This window comes from Tribolium madens, unplaced genomic scaffold (genome assembly GCF_015345945.1).
Source record: "Tribolium madens isolate multiple individuals breed KSU strain unplaced genomic scaffold, Tmad_KSU_1.1 Scaffold_96;HRSCAF=242;Tcas5.2_LG5, whole genome shotgun sequence".
NCBI lineage: Eukaryota > Metazoa > Arthropoda > Insecta > Coleoptera > Tenebrionidae > Tribolium > Tribolium madens.
The window spans coordinates 15468004-15485083 of record NW_025401068.1 but is presented as its reverse complement, the minus strand read 5'-3'; the positions used below and the strand labels follow the sequence as shown (position 1 = coordinate 15485083).

Sequence of the window (17080 nt, the reverse complement as noted above, 5' to 3'; positions counted from 1 at the left end):
TAGTAAAAATATGAAAGTTTTTACATAAATTTTTTGAGAATTTTAAAAACCTGCGAAATTGTTAATTTTTTTGTTTAAACAATATAGTTTTAAATTATTTGTTAATAACAATACATGTATTATCACGTCCGTAGTGTACCTATTTATATCTATTATTAAAAAAAAATCGTGTTAATATATTGATTTGTTCTTTAGATAAAAATTCTTTTTGTTACGAGGTACTTAATTTTGTACATCCTTGTTTTTTCAACATTCATTGAAAGAATAAAAAACGGTAAAATACGTGTCACTTATTTTTACACGTTCTATAACATACCTCAAATTTGCGAAAATCAGAAACAATGAGTTTTAAAAGTAATGGAATTACTCTTAAATGTTTGTGTGTAACGCTTGATGTTGTAACCATCACCTCTAGAACCCAAGGCTTGTTCGAATGGCCAATTTCGATGCGAAAACGGCCCTTGTATCCGAGAGGAGTTGCGATGTAACGGAAAAGTGGATTGTCCGAAAGACTCTAGTGATGAGCTAGATTGTCCATTGAAATTTATTGGACCAACACGCTATCGTAATTATGCGACTGACCAATGATTATTACTTATTTAATAACATGGCCTGTTGTAACTTCTAGTCGGTTGAGGGACAGTAACAAGTTTAAATATTTAAGGTTGAACTATACTGGGAAGTAATGTGTTTCTGGCACACAAGGTGGCGCCAACATATTTAGTTCATTTCTTCGTTTCTTTGTGATATACCAGTGTTTCATATTTCTACTAGCCACTAGAGGGCTTTTTTCTAAACCGGCTTCAAGGATCTCTGATTTATTTAGAAAAATTTTAGTAAGGAGGTCGGTCATACTAGAACCAACAATTTTTTATTTAGATGAATAATTATCTACTATTTATTGTTATACTCTCTATAATTGTCATCTTTTTGACCTTGGAATTAAGGCTTACACTTTTATTTATTACCAATGTAAATTATATTTTAGGAGCTGTTCTTTTTTAGAACAAAGTAATCTAATTACGAATTTATAAAATTATATTTGAATTTTTAACAAAATTGTTTTTTTTTTCCCGATTCAAACTATTGATAGTACCTATGCATCTTATCTTATACAAATGTAAATCTATTTTGTCACATACATTTCACTAATATTAGAAATCTAATTTAACAATAGCATATTGATCAGAAGGTGCGAAACTAAATTGAAAAAAACTAATACTTGGTATTTGCATTTTTCTCAATTTTCAAATAATTAATTGTGCTTTGTTTCTTTTAATTTCGATGACTAAAAACAGAAAGATAAATAGATGGTAACGCCACAGAGATAGTTATAATACAATGAATCAGAACAAACAAAAAATATATTACACAATTTATTAAAAATTATTATTTGAAATTTTTGCAATTTTTACTCTTTTTACAGAAAATTACAAAATTACAGTTTTCAAACTATTTACTCTACCGTTCCGTAGATGGCATGTCTCTAGCCAGTTCCAAAATGTACCAGAAGAATTTGTCGCTTGTGTACAGAAGGAAAGCCGTTCAAACAAGTTTTCAAAAGAAAAAAAAAAGAAAAATTTTTAAGAAATACAGCAAATTGTTTTTTTTTTTCAATTAGATGTTGTTCCTGAATTAAAAAAGTACCTCACACGCACAATAACACCGAGTTTTTATCTCATTTTGAGTATTTGTGACGCATTACAAAATTCAATAATTTTTATTTTTTTTTTATGAAAAAATGCATTATTTAAATTGCATGAAAAAAAGTAGGTAATCTACAATACGCCAAAAATAAATCAAAAAAATTTTCCGTAGTTTTTTAATAAAAAAATAAAAGGTCTATAAATAGAGGTTTTTTTTAAATTCATTTTTAAACGACACGGACAAAAACTTGCAAATTAATCTATATTGCTGCTAAGGCCATCAAAAAGTTATGATATTTTTTTCAGATTTTTTAAATAACGATTTATTTATTTATTCAGTATAGTTCAACCTTAAGCTGCAATTGGGTTCGAATTTAGACCACGTAAAAAATAACTCACTAAAATTAAATAAACTATCTGAAATGTAAAATTATGAACGAAGATTAACATTTAAATAACATTCCACGAATTTTTCTTCAAACATTAATACGATATTTTTTCTATAGCTGGACCCAGCGATGGGCTTAACCTGAAGACCTATCCAAGCTCACAAGAAATTAAAGAAAGTAAGTATTCAACTAGTTTCAATTTTTGCCCCAATATTATGCACTTCTTCGTGTGTATATTACGCACTTTATGTGTTCTGTGTTGTATACATGTAACTAATGATTTTTATTCTCTTTATGACTTGTTGGAGCAGACATTTATAAGCCCGGTGAGTAAATTGGTCAAATATAGCGGGAATGATTTTCATTCAAAAGCGCAACCTTCATGTCTTTCACTTATTTACATAAATCTTCTATACTTCTATAACTTCTCTGGCAGTGTGCGCGAATTTTTATTATTACAATTTTGTGTTTCTACAGGATACCAATGAGCAAATTTCCGATTTTGTTGTAGTTTCAAATATTTTTGTGTTGTGTTTAGGTAAACATAACTTTGAATAAGTTGCAAATTAGTATCCTGTGTATTTTTCAATTTTTTGTGTATTTTTAATATACTGTATTGTAATGCTCTTGTTAGTATAGAAGTGATTTATGTATATCATAATTTGTATATAATATATCGGCTTTCTGGAAGAAAAAAGGCTTACTTTCAAGGGATAACGCTTGTTGCTTCCTATATGTAGTCAGGGTTTTTACAGTGAATAATTGCATCTAATGTAATAGTATACAGGCTGGTCCAAAAGTCTAGAAACGGTTTTATTCTGGCGAAACTATCAATTTTTTTGGCAAATAAATTTATAGGTGTGCAATGGCTGTAGAAATGCTATTCCAAAAAAACTGAATATTAATTAATTAATTATACTTACGAGATAAATATAGGGTGATGAAAAAAAGGCGCCCACGATTGAAACAGGCGCGTCCTTTTTTATTGAAACATTGTGACCATCATTCCAAAAATAGTCTAAATAAATTCTTTTTAAAATTTAAACAGTTTGTCTACAGCACAAAGCGGCAATATTGCACAAATTTCTTTTACTAAAAAGCTATTTCACTCAGGTATTTTTCGTATCTAGGAAACCTTTTTGACTTTAATCGTTCAAATTTCACAGAACAAACAACATTGAAAATTGATTTTTTTGTTGCTAACGTTTCCAATAATTGAATATTACTTGGACATTTTCTGTATCCTAGGATATTTGCAATGTTGCAACATTGATAAATTTTCTTTAGAGCCAAGAATTGGTATCCAAACATCTTCAATAAAGTTTATTTCAATAGACTTTTTACACATTTTTTTAAGAACACCGTCAACAGTATCAAAATCTAGACTTTAACAATGAAATTATTTTAAAACTGTTAATTAAGTAGATTTCTCTTTTCCAAAAAGGAAAGTCTATATCTTTCTGATAAGAGCACAAATCCAATTTTGGTCTTCGAATTCGTCTTTAATAAAAGATCACTTATAACGTGTGGGTTAACACGGGCGCCTTTTTTTCATRATACTGTATAATCTAGTGTTCTACTCTAAATCGTACGATAAAAAGTGTATTAAAGTAAGAAAAAAACGCAAAGGAAGAGAAAAAGTCTGGAAATTAGAAAAAAAAGAGGTAGAATGGAGAAACATCATAACAAATAATAAAAACAAGGTGAAAGAAGAAGTTAAAAGAAGAAATTATTGATGTGATAAGAAGTAGGTTAAAAAAACGAAGAGGGTGGAAGTTGAGCATTTGCAAAGAAAAAAATAAGGAGAAAACCTACACACTTATGAACACATAAAACTAAATTAAAATTTCTGAACTACTTTTTCTTCGGCCTACTGTTAATTTCTTTAAACTCACCCACAATCACTTATAACGTGTGGGTTAACACGGGCGTTTTTTTTTTTCATGATACTGTATAGTAACAATTTTTTTTTTAATGGAAACATTTTGTTTTAGACAACTACTAATATTTTTTTTCTTACATAAAACGGTTATGTATTTATTGTTTTACAAAGATATGTTTATGCATTTTATAAATGTACAAAAATATTTATTGATAATGTTACAATTGATGTTCAAAAAATTATAAACTATCTTTTGTCAAAACTTCTTTCCGTTTTTATTTAAGAAAAAAATTATTAGTATGGTAATCTCAAAAGTTTAAACAATTAATTAAAATAAAAAATATTTTGGCATCGCTGCTTTACAACCTTTAAACATTTATTAATTTATTTCCAAAAAAAAAAAAACTGGTAATTTACTCAAAAAAAATTCTTTAATTCTTGTAAGTCAAACATTTTTTTAACAAAAAAGTGTGACGTTTACAAAAAAAATTGCACAGCAACAATACTTGTAACAAGCTCGTTGTCTAAAAAAAATGTGGTAGGTTTCCATTTCAAAAAAAATGTTACTATGTTTATCTCGTAAGTATAAACAATTAATTAATAATCAATTTTTTTGAATAGCATTTTTATAGCCATTGCACACCTATAAATTTATTTGCCAAAAAAATTGATAGTTTCGCCAGAATAAAATCGTTTCCAGACTTTTGGAGGAGGTAAATATTTTTTATCTTTGGAAGTGGAATATTTTTGTATTTTTTGAATTTGTAAAAGTGGTTTTTCTTTATATTTACCTCCTGTAATAACAAATAAACAATAACAGTTTACGCAAAAAAATAATACAAATAATAGGGTAAATCAGGTTTTACTGTCGTCAAAAATTTTAATATGAATTTTTTAACTCTGTTATAATTTATTTATTAATTACAACTGATATAAATTTAATATAATTTATCAGTCTTTGTATCTTTTATTTAAGAGTTTGTCTTTGAAACGCTATAAAACGTGATTACCCATAGAAAATGTAGGGATTCCAAAAATATCTTAGAAATAGAGTCTGCTAAAGTTCACTACTGCGAAAATAATTGTTCAAAAAAAAAGTGGTTTGTATAAGTAAAAGAAAATTTAGTCGACCCTCTCCAAAAAACACATAAATATTACCATTGGGACTTAAAACACACGATAACCCATTAAAACAATTAAAGGTAACATTGCACCTTGAAACATCTCATTTAAAAAGCTCCATGTAAATAGGGCGCTTAAGTAAACTTTAATCCGAACTGACCCTCCCATAATTAGTCCAGGTGTAAACATGCATGGACTGGTTTCCACCTCTTTAATCCCAAACTAATTGATAATTATTTAATCTAGATCGAGAAGTAGTCTTCCAATGCAGAGATGAAGGTCCATTTAGAGCAAGAGTGCGCTGGACTAGACCCAACGGGGAACCATTACCTCCAGGGTCCCAGGACCGCAATGGTCGACTTGAAATTCCCAACATCAAAGTCGAACACAGTGGAACTTACACTTGTGAAGCCGTTGGGTATCCTCCCAATACACCGGGAGCTCAAGTCTCAGTACATCTCCAAGTCGACCGATGTAAGTACCAAAACCAGTTTTTGTGTTATTTTTTTTCAATGTTACAAGCAGTCGGGAGGAGTAAAACCAAATCGTCGCTGTTAAAATATGGAGTTTTGCCTCCTATAGATACTGAGTATCTTGGGACAGGTACTTTAACGTTAATTGAATGAATTTTTACTAATATCTCTTATTTTGTCAATGCTTTCTTTTTCCTTACGGTAAGTTTAACAGTTTTGAAATGTTATATTATTTTTTTTAACTTGATGACTAATTAATTTTTTTCAGGGATACCACCACCAATCCGGCCACCGACAGCTTGTGCCCTCCACGAAGCCACTTGTTCAAACGGCGACTGCATCCCCAAACATCAAGTCTGTGATGGGAAATACGACTGCACCGATGGTTCTGACGAAAACCGTTGCAGTGAGTTGATTAGTACTAATATTTTGATTTTTTTTTAATATTCCTACAACCTGAGACTCTAAAAAGGTATGTGGTAGAGGTCAGGAAATCGTAGAAGGGTATTGATGGGCGGAGCCAATGCGTGTAGTGGGGAAACTTGAGCAGTGGCGTAACACAGAACCTTCTCTGGTAAAAAGGGAATTGTTGAGTAAAAAAATTATCTATTTTATATCACTGATAATTAACTAATACAAGAAACTATATTAAGAACTTAATTGCAAAATTAATGCGTTTTATTTTCTAACAAATGTCAAGAGTCGTAGCAAATGTATAATTTTGCTTCAAAAAATGGCACCCTACGACACTTTTTTTCAATCAAATGAGTAAAAAAATTAAACGCTGAGGCATTTTTTTACGCTTTCGGTGCGAAATGTATCTTTTATAAAGAAAAATTAACGAAAAAAATGGTGTCCTTTTTACTTTTTTAGATTGTGCTAAAAAAATTGTTCAAATAATAATACATTTTTTTTGTTTTAGGACATTTTTTAGTCAGAATCTCAATTATTTTGAAAATATTTGTGGAAAGGCAAAAAGTGAATAAACTATCACGAAAATAATTATTTTTGCTTCTTTGGAGAGCAAAAATAAGTCGAAATATCACACAATTAATTCCAAAATGATGTTATTTTTGCCTCTTTCTAACATTTAGTTGCGTTTTTTAAATCTAAAATACAGTTTTTTTCATACCAAAAAATTAATACATATACTAGACTAATTCAAAAATGACATAATTTTTGCTCTTCTCAAGCGTTTTAAAATATTTCTCAATAAAAAACGCAATTATTTTGCTAAATTTAGTCAAAAATACGTCAAAAAGTCATTGAATTGAGTAAAAATAGTATTCTTTTTGCTTTTTTTTTAACATTTATTTATTATTTATTTATTTAAACATATTTAACAATTTAACACCTTTATCCACTGTTTATTCAACAATCCAAGTTGTACATAACACCTTTAGCATTTGGTAATTTCATTCCTAATAGAAACCAAAACTTAAAAGTCTTTTTCAATAAAAGAGTATTGCGAAAAAATTGTTTTAAAAGAAATTATCAGTTTTCAAAAAAATGCTACATAACACTTTTTATACACTCACCCCTTCAAATGTCAAGAGTCATAACAAATGTATAAATAATTTGCGTTAAAAAATGACACGCTACGACACTTTTTTTCATTCAAATGAGTAAAAAAAATTAAACACTATGGCATTTTTTTATGCTTCCAGTGCGAAATGTATTTTTTATAAACAAAATTAATGAAAAATTTTACACTTTATCTATATTTATAGATTTACCTTTATCTATACTCGCGAAAAAACACACTTTTCAGCTTAAAAATCCGCTTAAACTCTTGAAAAAGGCAAAAATGACATGCATTTTGCGAAATAATTGCATTTATAGCTGAAAAACGTGCTAAAATGCTCGAGAAATACAAAAATAATGTAATTCTAGACCTAATTTCTTGATTTTTAGTTTGAATCTAATGGAAAACTTGAGATTTTAGTATAAAAACGCGCTTAAAAGTATTTTCGGTAAAATTTTGTGCTTTCTCAGTTTATTTTGCTCAAAAACCAGTTAAATCGAGTGAAACAAACAAAATAACGACAATATCAATCCTTTTTGTGACTTTGGACAAGATTTTGCAAAATAAATGAGCCTCTGGTTCAAAAACGAAGTAAATCGAGTAAAACAAGCTAAAAATAATATCAGTTTCGATTTAATTTTGTAATTTTTTTGCCTGCTTTGCTTTTATCTCAAAAACGTGCTTAAATACTTGAAAAGGAAAAAATAACGCCGCTTTTGGTCAAATTTGTTGAATTTTTGGATTGTTTTTAACGAAATTATGCGAAATAATTGTGAAAAGATATTCGAAAAAGCGAAAAAGACAAAAATAAATTGTCATTTTGATCCCATTTAGTATAATCTTCTACAACAAACAGAACTATTTTTTACCAATCTGGAGGTTTTTCGACTTTTTTGAAAAATGAGGAAATAATCAAGTTTCTGGTTGTAAACGTAGAAGATGCACGAAAAGAGCTTTTTATTTCCAGTGTTTGGATCAGATTTTGCAAAATAAATGAACTTCTGATTCAAAAACGAAGTAAATCGAGCGAAACAAGATCAATTTCGATTTAAATTTGTAAATTGTTAGCTTACTTCAACGAAATTTTTAGAATTTTTAAAAATAACGCCGCTTTCGGTCAAATTTGTGGAATTTTGAAACTGTTTTTAACGAAATTTCGCGATATAATTGTGTTTCTATCTGAAAGTATTCGAAAAAGACAAAAATAAATTGTCATTTTTGATCCTGTCTAGTAAAATCTTGTGAAAAAACAAACAGAACTATTTTTAATTAACTTATTAGTTTTTCGACTTTTTTGAAAAAACTTGACGAAATAATCAAGTTTCTGGTTGAAAATGCCCGAAAAACAGTTTTTCTTTCAAAAAATCACCAGATATTAGACTTTTTACAAAAAATTTCACCAAATCACCAGACTTAACACGAAAATCACCAAATCTGGTGAACTTTCACCAAACTTATCAACAAGAACAATTGCTTTAAAAATGTTATTTATTAATAAAGTAACAAAATCAAAATATTCTCATTACTGTACATATACGTCTCGTGGACTTTTATCTTGGAAATTTTATTCCCTCAATTTTCTTTCTTACATACATTTTTCTTGTATCTTTAACCGTTTTCGCAACATTTTCAAAAATATGACATGGGGCGAAAATTGGTAAATGTTTGAAATTTTTTTAAATATAGTTTTCAATAAAATTTTTGCATTACCTTTATCTCTTATTGGGAATTTAATGCTCTATCTGTCTATATTAAATAAGTATGAATACGCCACTGCTGTCAGCTGATTTCAGAACTCCCTTATACAGGGTGTTTACAGTCTTGGAGTTGAAAATTGACCTAGTAGTAGAAATACTGTAACCGAGAAAAAAACTCACACAATTGTTATTATCAAGAATGTTATTTAACTCCAAAATATTGGTACACGGTTTGAGGGTCACTGGAATTATTTCCTTGTTCAGATAAAATTGTATTGTTGCAAAATCGTATCCGTGACAATGAAAGAGAAAAGTCACTTCATAGTTTTGACACTGTCATCATTTGATTTGCTTTTGTTTTAGTTTTTATCAAAATTCGAAGATCTTCTGTTTAATCTCGTTCAGCGAATGGTTCCCAATATGTTTGATTCGTTTTTCTTAATTTTTCTCCAAATTTATAAACATTTATGGCAAAATATTAAAATAATAAATTGGTTGTCGTGATTATGATTTACGGTGTGACACAAGGTAAAAATAATATCAGTTTCGATTTAATTTTGTAATTTTTTTGCCTACTTTAAGGAATTTTTTTGTTTTTATGTCAAAAACGTGCTTAAACACATGAAAAGGGAAAAATAACGCCGCTTTTGGTCTAATTTGTTGATTTTTTGCATTGTTTTTAACGAAATTGTGCGAAATAATTGTGAAAACATATTCGAAAAATCGAAAAAGGCAAAAATAAATTGTCAATTTGATCCCATTTAGTATAATCTTCTAAAAAAATAAACAGAACTATTTTTAACCATTCAGGAGGTTTTTCGACTTTTTTTGAAAAGTTTCTGATTGAAAACGTAGAAGATGCAGGAAAAGAGCTTTTTTATTTCCAGTGTTTGGAGAAGATTTTGCAAAATAAATGAACCTTTGGTTTAAAAATTTGTAAATTGTTAGCTTACTTCAACGAAATTTTTAGAATTTTCTTTGTTTTTGTCTCAAAAACGTGCTTAAACACTTGAAAAGGGAAAAAGTAACACCGCTTTCGGTCAATTTTGTTGAATTTTGAAACTGTTTTTAACGAAATTTGGCGATATAATTGTGTTTTTATCTGAAAGTATTCGAAAAAAACAAAAATAAATTGTCATTTTTTATCCTGTCTAGTAAAATCTTGTAAAAAAACAAACAGAACTATTTTTAACTAATTTAGTGGTTTTTCGACTTTATTGAAAAAACTTGATGAAATAATCAAGTTTCTGGTTGAAAACCTGGGAATGCCCGAAAAACAGTTTTTTTCATTTCCAAAAAATCACCAGATATTGGAATTTTTACAAAAATTTTCACCAAATCACCAGATTAACATGAAAATTACCATATCTGGTGAAATTTCACCAAACTTATCAACAAGAACAATTGCTTTAAAAATGTTATTTATTAATAAAGTAACAAAATCTAAATATTTTTATTACTGTACATATACGTCTCGTGGACTTTTATCTCGGAAATTTTATTCTCTATAACTTTCTTTCTTACATTTTTCTTGTATCTTTAACCGTTTTTGCAACATTTTCAAAAATAAGACACGGGGCGCAAATTGCTAAATGTTTGAATTTTTTTTAAATACAGTTTTCAATAAAATTTTTGCATTATCTTAATAATAATAATAATAATAATAATAATAATAATAATAATATAAATTTATTTCCAACAGACTATAAGTCTATAGAGGACAATAGAATAGGACGAGTAGATAAAAAAGTACATAAAAAAATAATAACAATAATACATAAAGGAAAGAAAAATTAAGAATTAACTACAAACATAACGAAAAGTAGACAAGAAGTTCGACCTTAACTGATTTAGAGCTAAATTTATGAAAGAAGATGTCCAGATCCAAGCCTTTAATACTGTCATACAATCTAAAACATTTAAAAACCGGTGAATTAAGATGATGAAAAGTATTTGGGGAAGAGTAATAAAATGTAGAAGGACTTCGGTTGTTCATTCGAGGTACAATATATTTTTTTTATCTCTTATTCTTATTATCTATTCTTCGTTACTGTAAATAGTTTATTTGTTTTGTTGAAATAAATAAGTGCCACGCCACTGCTCTCATCTGATTTCAGAACTCCCCTATATCTCTGCGCATCCTTCCACAATTTCCCAAACTATAATTTTTTTTAAAAAGCAGAAAGTAACTTTTATTTTTTTCAAAATTGCTAAATCAGACCCCAACGGATGCGAACCGAACGAATTCCGCTGTGGCAACAAGAAATGCGTTTTGAAAACCTGGCGATGCGATTCCGACGACGATTGCGGCGACGGCTCCGATGAAGAAAACTGTGCCACGAACCCTCCTGGATCACTTTGCGCTTACCACCAATTCGCATGTCATTCCAACAACCAATGCATTCCACGAAGCTACCACTGTGATCTGGAACGCGACTGTATCGATGGTAGCGATGAAATCGGTTGCTGTAAGAGTTGCAAGTTTTTAATTTAGAACAAGTTTTATTAGTTTTTTTCAAGCGATCCCTGTGGTTTCGAAGCCTCCACCACCCATGGTCAACCTCGAGGTTGGCTCCCTGTTCGAAATCACTTGCACGGCAGTTGGTGTCCCCACTCCTGAAATCGTCTGGCGTTTGAATTGGGGACACATTCCACCAAAGTGTCGCACTACAAGTGATAACGGTTTTGGGACCCTCTCTTGTCCCAATATCCAAGTGGAAGATCAAGGCGCTTACTCTTGTGAAGTCATCAATATTAAAGGGACTGTTTTTGCGATCCCTGACACTATTCTAGTCATCAATCAGAATACTGTTTGTCCTGCTGGATATTTTAATGAAGAAGCTCGAAGTCAAGCTGAGTGCATCAAGTGTTTCTGTTTCGGCCAATCTACGAAATGTCGTTCCGCCGACTTGTTTATTTACCATTTCCAACCGCCGTTTGATACTTTGAAACTTTTGGGTGTTCGCATTGACTCGAATACTGGAGTTATTGATATACGAGATGAACCAATTTATCGAAATGCGCAACCTCAATTGACTGGAGTTGGCAGAAATGGTGTTCATACCCAGTTGCCCCCATATGGGCAGATTAGTTCGAGTGATTTAGTGCCATACTTTGCCATGCCAGAGAATTACCACGGAAATCAGTTGAAGAGTTATGGGGGTTATTTGAGATTTACGGTGCGACACTATAATCGAGGATATCCCATAGCAGGACCTACAGTTATTCTCACCGTAAGTTATAAAAATACAAGGGGTGTACACCATAATCTCATTTATATCGATAATCCTAAATAATTTCAAATTTAAATAAAAGTAAAAACTGATGTGATATTTATTAAATAACAGGAAAAGTTGTTTAGAATTAACATCTAGGCCCCTATATCAAATTTCAAAATCATCGACTAACTTTGATTTGTCATTTTTTTATGTTTACTTTTTATTTTTAACTGTTCTTTTATTACGAATAAAATAAATTTACATTTAGATTGCTAGTAATAAATAACTTTTTGACGTATCTGTTAATAAAAAGCAAACATCTTGGAAAAAAATGAAAAAACATCGTAGGCCAATGATTTTAAAATTTGGCATAGGGGCCTAAATGTTGATTCCAAACAATTTTTCTTAATAACTTTTTGTCGCATTTGTCACACAAAAGGCACTTGACTCCATAGAAAAATTTTTTGAAAATCTATTAAAATTGATTTTTCAAAACTAAAATTATGTTAAAAATTAATCTTTAACCAAGCAGGGCTGAACCCCAAAAAATGAAAATTTAATTTTTTTTACCTTTTACAAGAGTCGTTTCACCTATCCGGGGACACACTATATAATATTAGGTAGAAGAAAATAAGCACAATCAACGACAAAAAATTAATTTGAAAACGTAATATTAAACCAATTCTCAGATGAATAATAAAAATGTAAATAAAAATAAATAATATAAAATCGTGTAAAAAATACACAATTCTCAACTTGATTTAAAATTTGACACTTTTTGGTTTTTCAGTAACGTCATCGACATTTTTTTTTAAATGGAAACTAAATTTTTTTAGCCATTTTGGTAGATCTTTTAATTCTTGAAATGACAACACCAAAATATTAAATATGTCTTATATAAAGTTTTCGAGAAAAAAATCATTTAAAGCTAATAAGTTTTGATATCAACAAAAAACAATCATACAATCAAACAGTTTTAGGTCAAGTTGAGAATTTTGTATTTTTGACCTGTTCAAGTATTTCTGCCAAAACAATATATTCTCGGTTTTAAAAAATTAAATTATTTCATAATTTTGACGCTCACTGTAGATACAGTGTGTCCCCGAATAGTTGAAACGACTTTTGTAAAAGATAAAAATAAACGTTTTTTTGAGATTCACTCTTCTTGGTTAAAGCGTAATTTCTAACATAATTTTATTTTTGAAAAATTAAGTATTCTTGGGAATTTTCAAAAAAACTATTTTTCTGTAAAATAAATTTTGTATGCAAATGGAAAAAAATCTTAGAAAAGTATAGAATCTAAGCCCAGAAACCAAATTTTAAAATCATCGGCCAACTTTGATTTTTAATTTTTTTGTTTACCTTTTATTTTTAACAGTTTTTTGTTACGAATGAAATAAATTTATATTTAGATTATTAATACTAAATATCAGTTAATAAAAAACAAACATCTTGAAAAAAAAGAAATAAAAACGGAATTTTTAATTTTTAAAAATTCTTAAACGAAGAGGTGAGTGGATGGATAAAGGTGTCATGTGCATTAACCTATAATTGGAGTTATAAGCATTTTAATATAATTTACTGGTACTTTTTTCTAATTTGTTTTTATTTTTTTTCTTGTTATAACAAAATTTAAGTAATTATGTTTTTTTTTAGAATTTTTAACGATCAAACATGACCCCCTCATCCACTATAATGCATTAGTTTATATTATTAAAATATTAATAAAAGTGTTATGTACCCAAAAACAAGCTTTATTTTCTAATATAAACTTTGTGATGATTATTGCTATATAAAAATATTTCAAGTTTAACAAAACATTTATAAATGAAATTCCAACGACACAACATAATGCTGTCCCGAAAATTTACATTCTCATTTAAAAGATTTTTTTCTTGTTTACTGGTGTAATTTTGAAGCTAGTTCATCGACTTTTCGAAAACGGTTTTCCATATTAACACCAAATTTTTCAATAAGAGACGGAATTATCTCGAAAAGTTTAGACAAAAATACGCCGAAAATTCACCAAATTAAGTGAAAAATAATGAATTTTGCCTATTTACATCACGTTTTTTTGTAAGATTCTATTAAAACATATTGACAAATTGGGTTGAAAATGACCTTTTTATGATTTTTTGGACGTTTTAGCACGTTTTTCGATTAAAAAATTACAAAATCATTTCGTCACAAATCGCTAAATTTACTCAAAAATGGTCTTATTTTTACTTTTTTAGATTGTGCTAAAAAAATTGTTCAAAAATTATACTATTTTTCCGTTTTAGGACGTTTTTTAGTCGGAATCGTAATTGTTGAAAATTTTTATCGAAAATGAGGTAAAAAATGAATAAACTATCAGGAAACTAAAATTATTTTTGCTTCTTTGGAAAATTTAAGCATGTTTTTGAGCCGAAAAATCATCTGGTTGCTTTTCCAAGCGTTTTAACAGATTTTTCAATCAAAAGCACAAAACTTCGTCAAAAATTAGCCGAAAAATCACATAACTAATTCGAAAATGATGTTATTTTTGCTTTTTTCAAACATTCACTTGCGTTGTTAAGTCTAAAACAAAGTTCTTTCTTTAATTTTTGCTAAAAAACATACCAAGATTAATACATATATCAGACTAAATAAAAAAACGACATTTTATGCTCGTTTTAAAACATTTTTCGCAATTATATAGCAAAATTTTGTCAAAAAAAAATACCTCGGAAAGTAATTGAATTAAGTAAAAATAGTGGTATTTGTGCTTTTTTTATACATTTATTTATTATTATTTATTTATTTAAACATATTTTAACACCTTTATCCACTGTTTATTCAACAATCCAAGTTGTACATAACGCCTTTAGCATTTGGTAATTTCATTCCTAATAGAAACCAACACTTAAAAGTCTTTTTCAATAAAAGAATATTGCCATAAAAATTGTTTAACCTTTATTATTCCAGGGCAATGGTTACACTTTACTGAGCAGACAAGACATCAGTCCGCCCCCAAACCGCGACGAAAACATCGAAGTTAGATTCTTTGAGGGCGAATGGGTGAAACGTTCCGACCGCCAACCCGAAACACCCGCCACTCGCGAAGAAATAATGATGGCTTTGGCCGAAGTCGACAACATTTTGATTAAATTGCAATACAGTGAAGGCCCCTTAAACACCACAATTACCAACATCGAAATGGACTCTGCGGGGGCACCCAACAGCGGTCTAGGACCAGCGTCGTACGTCGAAGAGTGTGAATGCCCTGTGGGTTACAGTGGGTCGTCTTGTGAGCGCTGCGCTGATGGGTTTGTACGTCACAAGACCGGCCCATGGCTTGGGCAATGTTACCGAGTCCAACCGCAACCCTGCCCTCCTGGGACTTACGGAGATCCCTCACGAGGAAGACCCTGCGAGGTTTGTCCATGTCCTTTAACAAGTCCCAGCAACCAGTAAGTTCTCAATTGAGAAAATTGTTTTTTTTTTAATTCCGAGTCTAGGTTTGCTAGAACGTGTTCGTTGGGGTCCGATGGTGAAGTCACGTGTGATTGTCCACCAGGGTATGTTGGAAGACGTTGCGAACAATGTGCTCCTGGTTACTCTGGAAATCCTCTGGTTCCTGGAGATTCGTGTCGGGTTGCTTCGTATTGCAATCCCGAAGGAACAAGTCTTGAAGAACAAGGAAGATGTCGGTGCAAAGTGAGTGAAACTTTTTGATAATTCACAAATAACATAGAGGTAACTTTATACTAACATCGCGAAACTTTTTTCATGCCCGTTTCCGTTTACGGTAAGTGTATCAACTTATTTTTGTAATGTTATACATTCTGAAAATAATTAGAGGCAAGGAAATCGTAGAAAGATGCGTGTAGTGGGGAAACTTGAGCAGTGGCGTAACACAAAACCATTCTCTGGTTAATTATAGGGTAAATAAAAATCAAAAACAGTGTTATTTTATAACACTGATATTAAATGTACAATTAACTAATACAAGGAACTATAGTAAAAACTAAATTGCAAAATGAATGCGTTTTAATTTCTGACAAATGTCAAGAGTCATAGCAAATATATAAATATTTTGCGTTAAAAAATTACACGCTATCATTCAAATGAGTGAAAAAATTAAACGCTGTGGCATTTTTTTCACGCTTTCAGTGCGAAATGTATCTTATATAAACAAAAATTAATGAAAAATTTTACACTTCTTTCTTTTTTATTTTCTTATTGTTTTAATTCCTGTTATTTCTACTTAAGTAGTTTTTCTTAATTTTTGTTAAACTGTAATGCAACTTTTCATTTTTCTTTCCTTTTTTGTTTTGTTTAAGTATAAATAGCAGTTGCTAGATCTTCGCCTCCCGAGTTGTATTTACTTGTACGTACAATTCAATAAAGCCGTTTTATTATTATTATTTATTTGACCGACGAAAAAAAAATATTTTTCGTTAGTGGACATAAAAAAATGGGACATCCAAAATTTGCTCATTGTGTATCAAACTTTTAAAATGTCACTCAAAATCAAAATTGTCTCCAATCTAAAGATGACCGTTGAAGTTCTTCGAATCTAAAGAATTGTGTTATTTATAAAATTGTAGTAAATGTAGACAAAATTAAAATCTCAACTTTAACTTGATGTTTCTGATAACATCTCATAACTTTTATAACCTTGTTTGTAAAAAGACAAATTAACCCGATGTTAAACTTCTGTTTTTTGACTTATACAGGGTGCGCCAGAACTCGCGTCCCAGAGAAAAATGCCATGTAAGATAAGATACCAAGAACATGGAAAAAATGTTTAAAAAATTCTCTATCAAAAATTTTGACATTTAACATTTTTTTATGTCTACTTAATGATACTGATGATCTTGTATATAATTATTTAGTAAAGGTACAAAAATTTTGTCAATAAAAGCTTGTAGCAAAAAGACTTGAAAAATTATTTTTCCAACAGAAATAAATAGAGTCAAAGTGCAAAATTGAAACTCTCATAACTTCGAAATTTTTATAGATAGATTTTTTTTAACATTTTTTTTTTTGGGAGTATTAATTAAATTATGTTCCTGTGATATAGTATTTAACTAATTATAATAAATTTTGCCCCGGAAATATGTCACATTAATCAATATCAATTTATTTTTTAAATTGTGCACAA

The 17080-nt window shown here is 29.5% G+C and overlaps 1 protein-coding gene across 23 annotated transcripts in view; it reads left to right on the top strand.

Moving 5' to 3' along the window:
• LOC123012509 (basement membrane-specific heparan sulfate proteoglycan core protein) overlaps positions 1-17080 on the top strand; it is a 266314-nt gene that overhangs the window by 198733 nt on the left and 50501 nt on the right. For 20 of the 23 annotated variants that reach the window (XM_044410482.1, XM_044410479.1, XM_044410480.1 and 17 more), the window contains 9 exons: positions 416-565; positions 2153-2212; positions 2347-2361; positions 5286-5513; positions 5781-5918; positions 10954-11202; positions 11255-11967; positions 14899-15383; positions 15432-15630. In XM_044410482.1, the coding sequence (XP_044266417.1) occupies positions 416-565; positions 2153-2212; positions 2347-2361; positions 5286-5513; positions 5781-5918; positions 10954-11202; positions 11255-11967; positions 14899-15383; positions 15432-15630 (2237 nt within the window). The remainder of the gene's footprint in view (positions 1-415; positions 566-2152; positions 2213-2346; positions 2362-5285; positions 5514-5780; positions 5919-10953; positions 11203-11254; positions 11968-14898; positions 15384-15431; positions 15631-17080) is intronic. The other 3 variants (XM_044410477.1, XM_044410471.1, XM_044410478.1) reach the window with 3 other exon arrangements.